The 14,652-nt window shown below is 41.4% G+C and overlaps 1 protein-coding gene across 1 annotated transcript in view; it reads right to left on the bottom strand.

The window, feature by feature from the left end:
- Positions 1–1,069: 1,069 nt before the first annotated feature.
- The window catches only part of TYRO3 (TYRO3 protein tyrosine kinase), a 277,637-nt gene continuing 264,054 nt past the window's right edge, over positions 1,070–14,652 (bottom strand). The window contains exons 17-19 of the mRNA XM_075330191.1: positions 13,870–14,029; positions 12,048–12,184; positions 1,070–4,267 (exon numbers count right to left, since the gene is read on the bottom strand). Coding sequence (XP_075186306.1) covers positions 3,868–4,267; positions 12,048–12,184; positions 13,870–14,029 — 697 coding nt within the window. The 3' untranslated portion in view covers positions 1,070–3,867. The remainder of the gene's footprint in view (positions 4,268–12,047; positions 12,185–13,869; positions 14,030–14,652) is intronic.

The raw sequence follows: 14,652 nt of genomic DNA, 5'->3' as shown, positions 1-14,652 counted from the left end.
AAAGTATTTATTTTGGTTTAAAAGGGGGCACAAAAAGTATAGAAACCTTACTAGAATGCAGCCCAGGAGCTGCAGAGGAGGAAACTTTTAGGTTGAAAGCCAAATTTCTGATGACAGGTTCCCTTTAAACTGGGTGGGTCCTCAAAAAGACTCCCAGAGAGAAGATTTGAGTAACACACCCACTTGGCTAAAAGACTTGACTTATACAGGAAAGAGGAGACCATATCTCAGTAATGGAGAGGCGCAGGGACAAAAGCAAAACAGACCCAAATTTAGGAGAACAGCAGCATTTGCAATGGGCAACAAAGTATATGTATGACTTTAAAGAATAAATCATTTTAATTCTTGTCATAAATTAATAGTACATGTGAAAAATAAGAAACTTTGTAATATATCTTATTAGATTGATCTGCTTCCTTCTCCTCCTGGACTGATCTTTCATTTTCAAAATGTTGTCTTCGGTGAATACAGACTTTCCCATTTCTGAGATTGGAGATGACTGTTGGTACTCAAAGTTCTATGGAGAACTGTAACTGCTATATCAGGAGAACTTGCAGCCGAATGTCTGTGTCAGCTTTTAGTTCCCCCGTCCATAGAATTTTAAAAGCACCAAGTGTCATTTCCTATCTTGAACTTCAATTATTTCAAAGATGATGTGAAAGAGTTTTGGTTATATAGAGTAATTTTACCATAGAGCTTTTTAAAGAGAGTTAGGACTAGTGGGTACATTTTTCTTCCACTTTATAGATCCCAGAACCAGAGTTCGGCTGGTTGTATACTTGGGTTGGCATCTGACTAAAATGGACTTTAAGGAGGAGCATTGCTGATTGACAGGAGGGGAACCTATCAGAAGACCACAGCCTAATGTCATTTTCAGCTGGATGCCAGGCATAGTATCCAATCAATATAGTTTTGTATCAGGCTCCTATTGTGGTCAACGGGGAATCTAATCTGTAACTATATTGAGAAATACATTTTAAAACACCATTGTTTTAAAAAAAATAAAAAATAAAATAAAAAAATCAGATTTTTCAAGTTAATGTGATGCAAATAAATTCAAAGTCACACATTCTAGAAAAATATTATTTTGGTTCTGGAAGCATAATAGTACAACAGTTGATCGCTTAGCTAAAAAAGCAAAAAAAGAAAAAGAAAGAACAGTAAAGACACATACATTATATGAACCAAATATGATACGTGCAAAACCCAATTTGTTCTAGAATGACAAACTTCTACTGTGATGAAGCCAACATTTTTCAGCTGAAAACATCAGAACGGACGTCATTGTTCTCCCTCTTATTCCATCGTTATAGGCAGAGTTAAAGTGTTTGTGCCCGACTAGAAATCTGAGCTTTCTCCCAATATATTGCATTGTGTAGTTGAATCAGGGCTCACATCAATCTGGAACGTCTCACCGATAAGTTGATACTGTGCTACGGCTGTGATACCAATCCTCCTGGGAAAAGTAGGAGTTTGCTAGCTAGGAGCGCAAGCCATGTAAAAAAATATATACATCTAAAGTGGTCCCTGGATCTCCTCTATGCAGGGGCGAATCCGCTAATCTGATATATGAACATATACAATAGAAGCCACAGATTTCGATATAGTGGGGGAGAGTTTATGCTAAATCTGCCAGAATTCTTGTGCAATTTGTGCCCCAAAACTGGCGTATATGCTTAGATGGCATAAGTAGAAACTGGAATGTAAAAATAGTGTAAATTACCGGAGAGGGTGAGGTTTAAAATGTGACCCATGTGCCAAAATATTGGTGGAAACAAGTCCAACCAATAAACAAAAATGTCTAAGGCCCCATTCAGATGTCAGTGTTTCACGTACATGTCCTATCAGGTTTTTTCACTGACAGAACACGTGCCCATTATGATCTATTGAGCTATTCATACTTCCGTTTTTGTTTGTGGATCATGTGTCCGCAAAAAAAAAATAAATCATAAAAGATGTTGATTTTTGATCCGAGTCACAGATCAAAAATAGCATTTCCTGTCAGTTTTTAAAGGGAATCTGTCAGCAGGTTTTTACTATGGAATCTGACAGCAGCATGATGTAGGGACAGAGACCCAGATTCCAGCAATGTATCACTTAGTTTACTGGCTGCAGACATTGTGGTAGAATCACAGTTTTCTTTCCTGCAGAACGCCACACGGGAAATTTCTGTGTGCATTGTATACTGACAGAAAGCTGATAAAGTGCTGGGGAAGTGGTTGCATTAGATGGCATGAGGCACCTAGCCCTGAAATTATAATTTCTAGCAGAGCTAAGACGTTAAGCTGTGTATAACCCCACTCAAACCGCAGCTTTCTGTGGATAGTTTACATTAATAGTAAGCGAATAATCAGTGTTGGGGGGAGTGGTTGGACTAGGTGGCCTGAACACCTAGTCCTGTAATGATAATGTCCTGCAGATCTAGCAGAGATAAGTTGTGGAGCTGTGTATACCACCACCTACACCGTAGCATTCTGTGTACATTGTATACTGACAGAAAGCTGCTAATTAGTGTTGGGGGAGTGGTTGGACTAAGTGGAATGAGACACCTAGTCCTGTAATGATAATCCCCTGCAGATCTAGCAGAACTAAGTTGTTGAGCTGTGTATACCACCACCTACACTGCAGCTTTCTGTGTACATTGTATACTGACAGAAAGCTGATAGTGTTGGGGGAGTGGTTGGACTAGGTGTCATGAAACACCAAATCCTGTAATGAAAATCTCCTGCAGATCTAGCAGAGCTAAGTTGTTGAGCTGTGTATACCACCACCTACACCGTAGCATTCTGTGTACATTGTATAGCGACAGAAAGCTGATAATTAGTGTTGGGGGGAGTGGTTGGACTAGGTTGCATGAAACACCTAGTCCTTGAGTGATAATCTCCTGCTGATAAAACACTGATTATATTGAAAAAGCAAAACACCACATAGTAAGTAATACATCGCTGGAATCAGTTTCTCAGCCCCTACCTCATGGTGCTCTTAGATTACACATCAAAATCCTGCTGACAGACTCCCTTTAACATTATAATTCGCAGAAAACGCTTTGCAATTTATCACTGATTAAATACTGCTGGTAAAAACAGAAACACTAACCAAACACTTTTATAAAAATTTTTTAGGGTGGTATGCAAAAAAAAAAAATCTGTGGAAGGAGTCACTGTGATAAATGTGACACATTTTAATTCTTCTAATCTAAATTTTTACTGCCACAAAATTAGAAATTTTTAGTGAATCTGCCCCAAATTGTTTTGAGTTTTTTTTTTTTTTTCACCCCCATCTGAACGGTTCAGTCATAAGACAGAAAACTAAAAAGTAACAGATATAATCACCACCTGGTTCTCGCTTTTGTTTGAGGCTCATACATTTATTAAATGGCTTTAAGGGCGCTTCTGAAGTCCTGGTGCTATGAGAAGTATCCCCGCCTGCTCGTATTATTGTACTCGTACATGTTAGACGGAGGCCGGACGCGCGTGCTTGGACCACCTGAGCATGCGTGAAGTTGTTTCCAGGTAAGGGGGGAGCAGGGTCAAACTGCATTGTTAGATCCTATTTACACACAGCAAATTCATTGCAGTAAAAAATCCATTCTGACCATTTAAATGGAGTTGTAGTATCTGCATCAATTTCCGCAAGCCCTGTTCAGATGATCAGACGTGGAAATTTCTGCAACAAATCTACTACGCGTGAATACATCCTACTGGATATGGTAAGCATCATCGGAAAGCTGCTATCCCTCCGTTCACATTAGATTTTCCAGCTGTTGTTTCATAGGCCCCATAGTCATAAAAAGGGTTACCTGATCATGCCAAAATTAGAAAACATTCATCTAAAGTCTATGGGCACCTTTCAGTCAAGAGGTTTGTACTAGAGGTTAATAACCACACGAGCTTCCTGAATTTCTTCTTCTTCATCGTCGTCCTCGTCTGCATTCAGGAGGCCTCTAGCTTCTGCGGTCTGTACATTAGGAGGCCACTCGTCCGCTTCTCTAAGGCACCCAGGGTTCACAATATAGCGATAGTCGCTACTGACTGCTGTTGCACCACATGTGTCCACACAGCATTGGTCATCATTGTCAAAAGCAGAGTGCAAAATGGAGTCTGCAGCGGAAGCTCCACAAGTCTCCCCGAGGTTTACATACAGTGGATCTTGACTTCCTGATAGCACGGATAGACGTCCCCAGATCGCTTCTAGCCGTCTTCTCAGGTCCGAAAAGCAGGGTCTCCGTTTCGGCTCAGTGATCCAGCACTGGCACATCATTTCATACCTGCAAAACACAAATATTTATTACTACCAACTATGGGAAAACACACAATGGAGTATGATAAATCCAATGTAAATTTATTAAGATATAAATTATGTACAAATAAATAACAGAGTAAAGAACGCTCTGTAATACCATACACAATAAAACAGGACAATTTCAAGGAGTAAATAAACCTCATGAAGGTGGAGGACAGGTGACTACATGTATAACATGATATCAAAAATAGTCTGGGGTACTACAAAAACAGATTGGATAATTATCACATATCTGGTTCCCCTCAGACCTAATATTCCAGTAAAATACTGCCCATATCCAGTTGGTTCCAACGTGTGGTGGCCCTTGAAAAAGGATCACGAAACGCGCGTCGGGCCTTGGACAGATGACCGCTTGATACTGCTTATTTATCCAGGGGGTAGGTAACATGACTAATGCGTGCAATTGACACCTTGATTGTTTGTTTCCCTTACTGCGGTACTACACTGCATGCATTGTATGATACGTGGTTTGTAATGAATGGAACCAACTGGATATGGGCAGTATCTTACTGGAATATTAGGTCCAAGGGGAACCAGATATGTGATAATTATCCAATCTGTTTTTGTATTACCCCAGACTATTTTTGATATCATGTTATACATGTAGTCACCTGTCCTCCACCTTCATGAGGTTTATTTACTCCTTGAAATTGTCCTGTTGTATTGTGCATGGTATTACAGAGCGTTCTTTACTCTGTTATTTATTTGTATGCAATTTATATCTTAATAAATTTACATTGGATTTATCATACTCCATTGTGTGTTTTCACATAGTTGGTATTCTGGTCAGGAGTATATCCTTTTATTTATTCCTTGATATGTTGGAGTGTATCAGCACTAGCAATTTTTAAAGACGTCACAATATGTCTTCCTCTAATTATTCTATGAATTTTTTGTTCATAAATATTTATTTCTGTCCTTTACATGATACTGAGATAGGAAAATATTTAAAGAGGTTGTCCATTACTTTAATATTGATGGCCTATTCTTAGGATAGGTTATCAACGTCTTATCGGCTGCAGTACGACACCTGGCACCCTTGCCGATCAGTTGTTCTCTGTGCTGATGGTGGCAGCAGCGGGAAATGCTCAGTTCCGGAGCTGCCCAGTCTTCTGGTAGCGGCCGTGGCCGGGTACTGCACATCTGCCTCCCATTGATTAGAATATACAGTATCCGGCTGCAGCCACTATCAGAAGACGGAGCAGCTCCGGAATTGAGCATTTCTGGCTCCAAACTGACACCACTGGCACCAAAAAGAACTGATCGGCGTGGGTGCCGGGTGTCAGGCAGCCAGTGAGACATTCATGACCTATCCTAAGTGATAAGTCATCAATATTACAGTAATGCACAACCCCTTTAATTATATTTGTACTATAGATGACTATTCACATACAGTAGATATGACCAGTTTAACAGCTTCACTAAAGTTGGGGTTCAGTTTTTCTATTCCTAACAAAAACTGAATAGTCTTAAAGGCAATCTGTCAGCATGATTTCAACCCAAAGCTATTTATATCCGCATATAACTCTTTCAAAGACAAGTCCAGAAATATTTTTATATGGCCAGTCCATTACTGAGAAATCAGCGTTGAATTGATATGCAAATGAGGCTGAAGAACTATGGTTATAGGGATGAATGAGCACTACCATGCTCGGGTTCTCAGTACTCGTAACTAGTGATGAGCGGGCACTACCATGCTTGGGTGCTCAGTACTCGTAACTAGTGATGAGCGAGCACTACCATGCTCGGGTGCTCTGTACTCGTAACTAGTGATGAGCGAGCACTACCATGCTCGGGTGCTCAGTACTCGTAACTAGTGATGAACGAGCACTACCATGCTCGGGTGCTCAGTACTCGTAACTAGTGATGAGCGGGCACTACCATGCTCGGGTGCTCAGTACTCGTAACTAGTGATGAGCGAGCACTACCATGCTCGGGTGCTCAGTACTCTTAACTAGTGATGAACGAGCACTACCATGCTCGGGTGCTCAGTACTCGTAACTAGTGATGAGCGGGCACTACCATGCTCGGGTGCTCAGTACTCGTAACTAGTGATGAGCGAGCACTACCATGCTCGGGTGCTCAGTACTCGTAACTAGTGATGAACGAGCACTACCATGCTCGGGTGCTCAGTACTCGTAACTAGTGATGAGCGGGCACTACCATGCTCGGGTGCTCAGTACTCGTAACTAGTGATGAGCGGGCACTACCATGCTCGGGTGCTCAGTACTCGAAACAAGTAATCCGAATGCTCTGACATGCTCAACTCGTGTCCCGATTAGAATGAAAGTCAATAAGAAACTCAAGCATTTTTACAGGAAATCTTTCGGAAAAATGCTCGAGTCTCCCACTGACTTCCATTATATTTGGTACTCTAGTCGAGTCTATCTGAGCATCCAACCTGCTTGTTTCGAGTACCGAGCATGGTACTGCTTGCTTATCACTAGCTAGGGTAGACCTGAAGCCTCTGACAGTCCAGCTATCAGTGAAGAAGTTAAGAGGCGGCACTGGGCGGGAAATAGAGCTGGAGTGACATAGGCTTTGGATCTACCATAGCTCTTTAGCCTCATTTGCATATCAATTCAAATGCGGATTTCTCAGTAACAAAGTAATGGACTGGACTTATAAACTTTTTGCTGGACTTGTTGCTTGTACATATAAACAGTTTGGTGTATGAAATCCTGCTGATAGATTCCCTTTAAAATGGACACAAAAGACATCAGATGAACCCAATTGACTATAATGGGGTCTGTTTGATTTATATATATAGTTGAAACCAGACGTTTACATACACTATCTAAAAAGACATATATGCATGTTTTTCTCACTATCTGACATGAAATCAGAGCAATCCTTTCCAGTTTTAGGATTACCAAAATCATTGACATTTGCCAAATATCAGAATAATGAGAGAGAGAGAGAGAAAAAATGTATGTAAACTTTTGACTTTGCAGAAAGTAATAAAATATTTTTATTACTTTCTGCATTGTCAAAAGTTTACATACACTAAGAGTACTATTCCTTTAAACAATATGGGACAACCCATATAATGATGTCATGTCTTTGGAAGTGTGCCGCCCCCGTGTCAGGAGCCGGGCTGCTCGTATCCATATCCGCGGTGGCTCGAGGGGCATCCGGACCCAGGGGTTGTGCGGCCACTCAAATGAAGGGGGTATTTACAGGGGATTGTGTTAGAGTTCGTGACGCCACCAGTGGTGTGTGGTAATGTGGAGTACCACTGCTGCAGTTGGGAGTACCCGGGGGTGATAGAATGGGGCAGCCAGGTGTTAGAACCCTCCATGGGTAGGGAGAATGCCCTGGTACTCGGGTGATGGTGTTTGGGGAGTGAAGGGGGTCACTTGCGTACTCACTCAGTCCATAGAGCTGACACCGACAACTGGGTAAACCAAACTTCTGGATACTGCTGCCGCTGAGGGGAGCTAGTTCGGGTCCCATCCCCAATGGTGCTGCCTGATGATCCGTGACCTGCCTCCTGGCACTAAGTTTACTTCTCTGTTTATCCCGGTTGTATGGAACTAGTCGGGTCCCGCTCCCCACTATGGCTAAGTGTGGGAGCTTGCTCTCAGGGTTCACGCTTGGAATTTCCTGGACCATTTTAGTGTAAAGTCCTATCCCCCTCATTACGCTAGTACCCCGATTTTGGAGCGGGTGGAGAGTGGATCTTGAAGGCTCCGTTCTCGTAGGGTAAATTGTCAGGTTTCCTGAAGCTACTCCCTGACCTAGGGTCCACATACCCAGTCGTGCCCTGGTCCCAGCCAGGTGATGGTACAAGGTCGCCAGCTGTCCTCCTCGACAGTTCCGTGCCCCTTGTCACAATCCCCTGCGATCGGGGGTCCAGCTCCTCTAGGCCAAGACCGCCATCTGCTACCTAGATGGCTTCCTAAAAGCCCTGCTCCTGATCTCCTCTCTCCTTCACTTCCAAACTACTTCTCTCTTCTGACACTCCTGACTTCACCTAACCAACCCCCCAAGTGGGCGACCCTATTACACTCAGATCAGCCACTGGTGTGTCTGGTGGGTGTGGTGCAGAGTGTACCTAGGATTTTAATTAGCTGTTATAGGTAACACCATGTAGTTGGGAACCCATAACCAAGAAGGAGGTGGATATTGCACGGGAGGGCAGATTGCACAATACCCTGTGACGACCTGATAGTCCAGGGGCGTCACAGAAGCATCTAGTTTATTGACAACATCTGAGTTAGAGACACACCTATGGATATATTTTAATGAACATCTGAAACACACTGCTTCATTGTGTAGAATCATGGGAAAGTCAAAAGAAATCAGCTAAGATCTCTTGTTGAGATATGTGGACCTGCACAAGTCTGGTTCATCCTTGGGTGCAATGTTCAGATACCTGAAGGTACCTTGTTCATCTGTACAAACAATTATACGCAAGTACAAACAAGATGGAAATGTCCAGCCATCATACCGCTCAGGAAGGAGACGTGTTCCCTATACCAGAGATGAATGTGCTTTGGTCAGACATGTGCATATCAACCCAAGAACAAAAGCAGAAGACCTTGTGAAGATGCTGGCGGAAGCTGGTAAGATTGTGTCATTATCCCCACTAAAAAGAGTACAGTATCAACATGGGCTGAAAGGGCACTCTGCCAGGAAGAAGCTTTTACTACAAAAAGAAACATGAAGCCTGATTAACGTTTGCAAATGCACACAGGAACAAAGACCTTAATTTTTGGAGACATGTTCTGTGGTCTGACAAAACTAAATTTGACCTGTTTGGCCATAATGACCATCGTTACATTTGGAGAGAAAAAAAGGAAGAAGCTTTGAAGCCTAAGAACACCATCCCAGGTGTCAAACACGCGGGTAGCAGCATCATGTTGTGGGGCTGTTTCTGCTGCAGGAGGGACTGGTGCACTTCACAAAATAGATGGCATCAGGAGGAAAGAAGATTATATGGCAATACTTAAGCAAAACTTAAGACATCAGCCAGGAACCTAAAGCTTGGGTGGAAATGGGTCTTCCAAATGGACGTGACCCAAAGCATAAATGCCAAACTGGTTACAAAGTGGCTTAAGAACAACAAAGTCAATGTTTTGGAGTGGCCATCACAAAGCCCTGATCTCAATGCTATTGAAAATTTATAGGTAAAGCTGAAAAGGCCGGTGCGAGCAAGGCGACATATAAACATGGCTCACTTACACCAGTTAGGTCAGGAGGAATGGGCCCAAATCCCTACCAACTAGTGTGAGAAACTTGTGGAAGGAGATCCAAAACGTTTCACCCAAGTCATACAGTGTAAGAGCAATGATACCAAATACTAATGACATGGAGGTAGACTTTTGACTTTTCAGAAAGTAATAAAAAATACCTTAAGGCTCTGTGCGCACTAGTGCGTTTTTCCCGCGGATTTACCCGCGGATTTGCCGCGGAAATTTCTTGAGAAATGTCTGCAATCTTTGTGCAGACATTTCCCAGCAAATTCTATGGTAAAAAAAAAAAGCTGTGCGCACTGGTGCGGATTTTTCTCAAGAAATTTCCTTGAGAAGAATTTCTCGAGAAACTTTCTTGAGAAAATGAACATGTCCATTATTTCCGCAGGTACCCTGCGGATTTCGGCAGTACAGCCTGCAAAAATCCGCAGGGAACCACCCGCGGGAAAATCGCGGCTATTCCGCGGCTAATCCGTGGCAAATCTGCGTCAAATCCGCATGCGGATTTGACGCGGATTTTTTCCGGAGGTCCGGAAATCTTTCACTCCCAGAAGTTTCTCAAGAAATTTTCTTGAGAAACTTCTCATTTCTAGTGCGCACATAGCCTTAAACATTCTCTCTCTCTCCCGCTCTCATTATTCTGGCATTTGGCAAATATAAATTATTTTGGTTCCTAATTGACCTAAAATGGGAAAGTTTTATTCTGATTTCATGTCAGATAGTGAGAAAAACATGCATATGTGTCTGTTTAGAGAGCGGAGGGAAAAACCGGCAGATGTGTCTTTATAGGGAGTGGAGGGAAACTAAGGGTTTCAATTGTAGGTAAAACTGCTAGTTTCAATGATCAGAAGAAAAAAAACCCCAAACATATGGAGGCTCCAACTCAGATGTGCACCTAGTCCAACATACATAATCAGTCTCAAATCTTGATTTTGGATTAAAAACAATAAATAAAGATCAAAACCTCAAAGTGAGAAGTAAGAATGTACTGAACCACTAAAAAAAACAATTTGCCGGCTATATACTTTGGTAACCACTGGGTGCCACTGTAACACAAACTATCACATTAAATTCTTCATGTGAAACTACATAAACTTTGCCTTTTGATGCAGATTTTAAAGCCAAAAATGGGAACTCATTAAAAATAAAAAAAAGCTTTCATCCCTACATACCCATTTTAGGATCCTTTCCTTTTCACAAATATATAAAAAAAAATAGGATCACACATGAAAAATTGCCGTAAAACAGCAAGTTTTAAATGTTCCGATTGCTTCTAGGTGTAATACTATAAAAGGGGGAACAAAGATGGACGTAAAGACATAAAGAGCTTCTGCCCATTTACTAGATGGGTGATTAAGTTAACTTATTGGTTAGTAGTTTGTCTTGGGAAAGCAGTGTGCGTCTTTAACTGTGTCGCTTTCTATGTCTCATGTATAATAGATTTCCACCCACCTTCCAATGTCAGGCCTGCATGGGATTAAAAATGTTCTTTAAAAAGCCATTATTACTATTAACACTTCTGACTCCTATTGAGATGTGGGCGAAGTTTTAGTATGATTTTGTGTATGCTGATGATGTAATTTTTAATGGCTTTTTTGCATCATCTGGGGGAAATTAAATCACCAGAAATAATCTGTTCTTTTAGTCCTAAGAGTTCTCAATCCAATAATTCATGCAATAAGCAAGAAAGACAATCTGGGATGAAAGAATATCAAACGGGGATACTGAAAAATAGGTAGAAAATCTGCAAGTGTCATACAGCTGGCTGCATACGGAACCAAAGAAGACAATATAAAACTGAATATGAACGGACATCATCATCCAAGATGTTCTAAGAATTCTGGTTCCAGTCATGGGGGCGGTGCCGGTTCAGTCACTGCTCTGTGGATAGTGACCTGCAGCTGTAACTGACTGACAGCCACTCAGCATTAGAATCAACTGTCAGTTAGTACTGGGGGCAGTTACAGATTCAGGTCACTAAACACAGAGCGGTGACTGAATCAGTGTTGCCCCTGTGACTGAAACCGGAAAGCTGCCTGGATGAATAAAGTTAATTTCCTCCCGGCAGTGGGGCCCATGGTGCGGGCACCAGACAGGGTCAGATTGCTATTAACCTGCAATTTAACCACATATCTGCAGGTTAATAGCATTTTTTTTCCACATGACCAGTTCCCTTTAAATAAGTCTATATACATTTTATTTTAATCCCAAGCACCTGTTATGTGGTAATCGGTGTACTTGTCCTAGGATGGTCTCCTCTAGCCTAATAGCTGCTTCTAGGTGGCATCCACAGAAATGAGACAGACAGGCAATAAATTGATGCAATCTCCATTCCCTGGCACTCGGGCACATTGTAAATACATTTACTTTTTAATGAGGAGCAGAAGCCAGTCTGAATGCACAGCAGATGCTCTCATTATGGATAATTTTTGATCATCTCGTCTTTAGATCTTTGAGCTACATCTCACTGGAAAAAAAAAATTGCTTGCACAGCATGTCCTAGCTATAACCTCCGCAGGAAGAGGCACAGGTGGGTACATTACTTACAGCTCATCCAGACAGTCCGGCGGCTGCTTCAATCTATTTCCAGCAAGGAGGTAGCTGTAGATTTCAGAATTCTCAATGCCAGCGTAAGGGGTTTGTCCCAATGTGACAATCTCCCAAAGGGTGACACCAAATGCCCACTGGAAAACAATTAACATAGGTAACGGTCACCATCATTCTTAGCATTATGTCAAACAAGCTACAAAAAGTATTTTTCTTCCTAGATTATAGATTCCCGATAGTTTCTCATACAACTTCCCTTGAAAAAAAAAGGCAACCAAAGGCTCCAAATGTTGGACAAAAACTCATCTTGCAGTTATAGTGGTGGCCATATTGGTTTACATTCAACAAGGTGAAATAGAATTTTTTGACAATTTGACAAAAGGAGTCACAACCAATAGGGGCTGCACATTATTAAACAAATATGACTTTCATCCAAAAACAGTGCCACATCTATCCATGGGAGGTTTCCAGTATTGCATCTTAGCCCCGAATGTGGCATGGTGTGTGTGTGTGTGTGTGTGTGTGTGTGTGTGTGTATGTGCATGTGCATGTGCATGTGCATGTGCATGTGCATGTGCATATATATATATATATATATATATATATATATATATATATATATATATATATATATATATATATATATATATATATATATATATATATATATATATATATATATATGGCATATATGTAATGAGAAATAAAAACTCAATTAAAATCTATTATATATATATCCAAATAAATGTATAAAACAAATATATATGTTTTTAGCACATAACATTTTATATAGGAATCAGCTAGGCCCCTTAATGTTAGGCCTCGTATATTAAAGTTCCCGTCCCTGTATGGAAGTGTGTGAATGATTTGCTTCTTTTGCACCTGTGATGCCTCCAACTTATTGGGGGTCTTTGCTGCATCCTGCTAGTGCATTAGTTCCTTGGCCTGGGCAGGTTATAACATAAGTAATGATGTAAGCAATTGCTGAATTTTTGGAGGAGGTTTTATCCTTCTTTTTGTTGCTTGTTTCATTTAGATATCAACGTAGGGACCCACAAACATGAGGACCCGTGAAGTGGGTTGTGGGCTACCGTATTTTGGCCATAATACCAACCAATACCTCATATTTTATATATCTCTTTTGCACATAACATTTGATAGAGGATGCAGCCAGGCCCCTTAATGTTAGGCCTTGTATATTGGAGTCCATGTTCCTGTAAGGTGCACTTATATAGTGCTGGAAAGCCCGCCTGGTCGAATAGTATTGGCGTGACTAATAGGCTGCTAACCAGTTACTGTGCACCTACATGTGTGAATGGCGCCCTATACAAGCCACTTGTGTGCAATGTTATCATTCAGCAATCGCCCCTCCATGAATTGGTAGTGTGTGAGTGATTTGCTTCTCTTGCACCTGTGACGCCTCCACCTCTTTGGGGGCTTTGCTGCATTTTGCTAGTGCATTAGTTTGTTGTCCTGGGCAGATTATAATGGTTACCCTTTATTTGCTGTAAGTAATTACTGAATTTTTGGAGATCTTATCCCGCTTTTTGTTGCTTGTTTTATTTTGCTCGCAGATTAAGGTGCAATAGCCTGGTCACAGAATCCCTTTAGGCTCATTCACGTAGGAGAAAAACGGACAAATAATTTTGATCAGAGTTTGATAATCAGTTTTTCTAGTGCAAAAACATTAAATAATAACAATAACACAGTGAATACAAAGTCATTCGTAAAACTATATTTCTATCACCAGAAATACAGAAGTGTGTGCAATTTTGGGCTTGAATGATGTAATCGTACTAAGTTTCCGAGATGAAGCACCCACCACATCGCTGTATGCTGTATACACGTTGTCCGCCAGGCTTTCCAACGCCAACCATTTTACAGGAAGCTTGGACGCACATCCCTGACGGTAATAGTCTCCACTGTAGATCTTCTTAGAGAGACCAAAGTCTGCAACACACACAGTCATGTCTTCGTTTAACCTAAAATAAGAGATACCGAAAATCAGCCAGAGACATTTTCTGTTAGTCAGTCGGTCGAATAATAACAGAAATGATTACATAATTTAGCAGCCAAGAAGAAACAAAAATGCATAACAAAAGATATCATGGGACAATTGGATTCCCAAAAAGCCTGCCATAGACTCATATTTTATCATATTTTATCTCCTTTTTCCCCCAGTTGTATAAATAGTTGTAATAGCCTCCAAACCATGCAGGTATTCTCCCCAGAAAGCACTGCTCCAATAGAAGAATATGCCCCTCACTCATGAACCATATGGCGACACAGAGAATGGGATACAATATGCTAATGACACTCGCCACAAACTCTGCTGCAAGTGTGACCCGAGTGTCATCTACTGTGCTCTGATTCTCTTGCACGCGAGAATTGGATCCTAGCTGCGGAGAAGACGGACAGATTAATTACTCCATCTTCTCCATTATCTGTCTCTGCGTAGATCGGACTGGTTCCTCAAAAATAAGACCTGCTTGAAATATAAGCCTTACTCCAAAAGTGCTAGTTATAGTTCAGTGTCCAGGTGTCACGCTACGTACAAGAAGTACCAAGCGAATGGGTCTAGAGAAAGGGGACTTAGTGACCAAAC

This window comes from Anomaloglossus baeobatrachus, chromosome 12 (genome assembly GCF_048569485.1).
Source record: "Anomaloglossus baeobatrachus isolate aAnoBae1 chromosome 12, aAnoBae1.hap1, whole genome shotgun sequence".
NCBI lineage: Eukaryota > Metazoa > Chordata > Amphibia > Anura > Aromobatidae > Anomaloglossus > Anomaloglossus baeobatrachus.
This window is presented reverse-complemented; position numbering and strand designations above follow the sequence as displayed.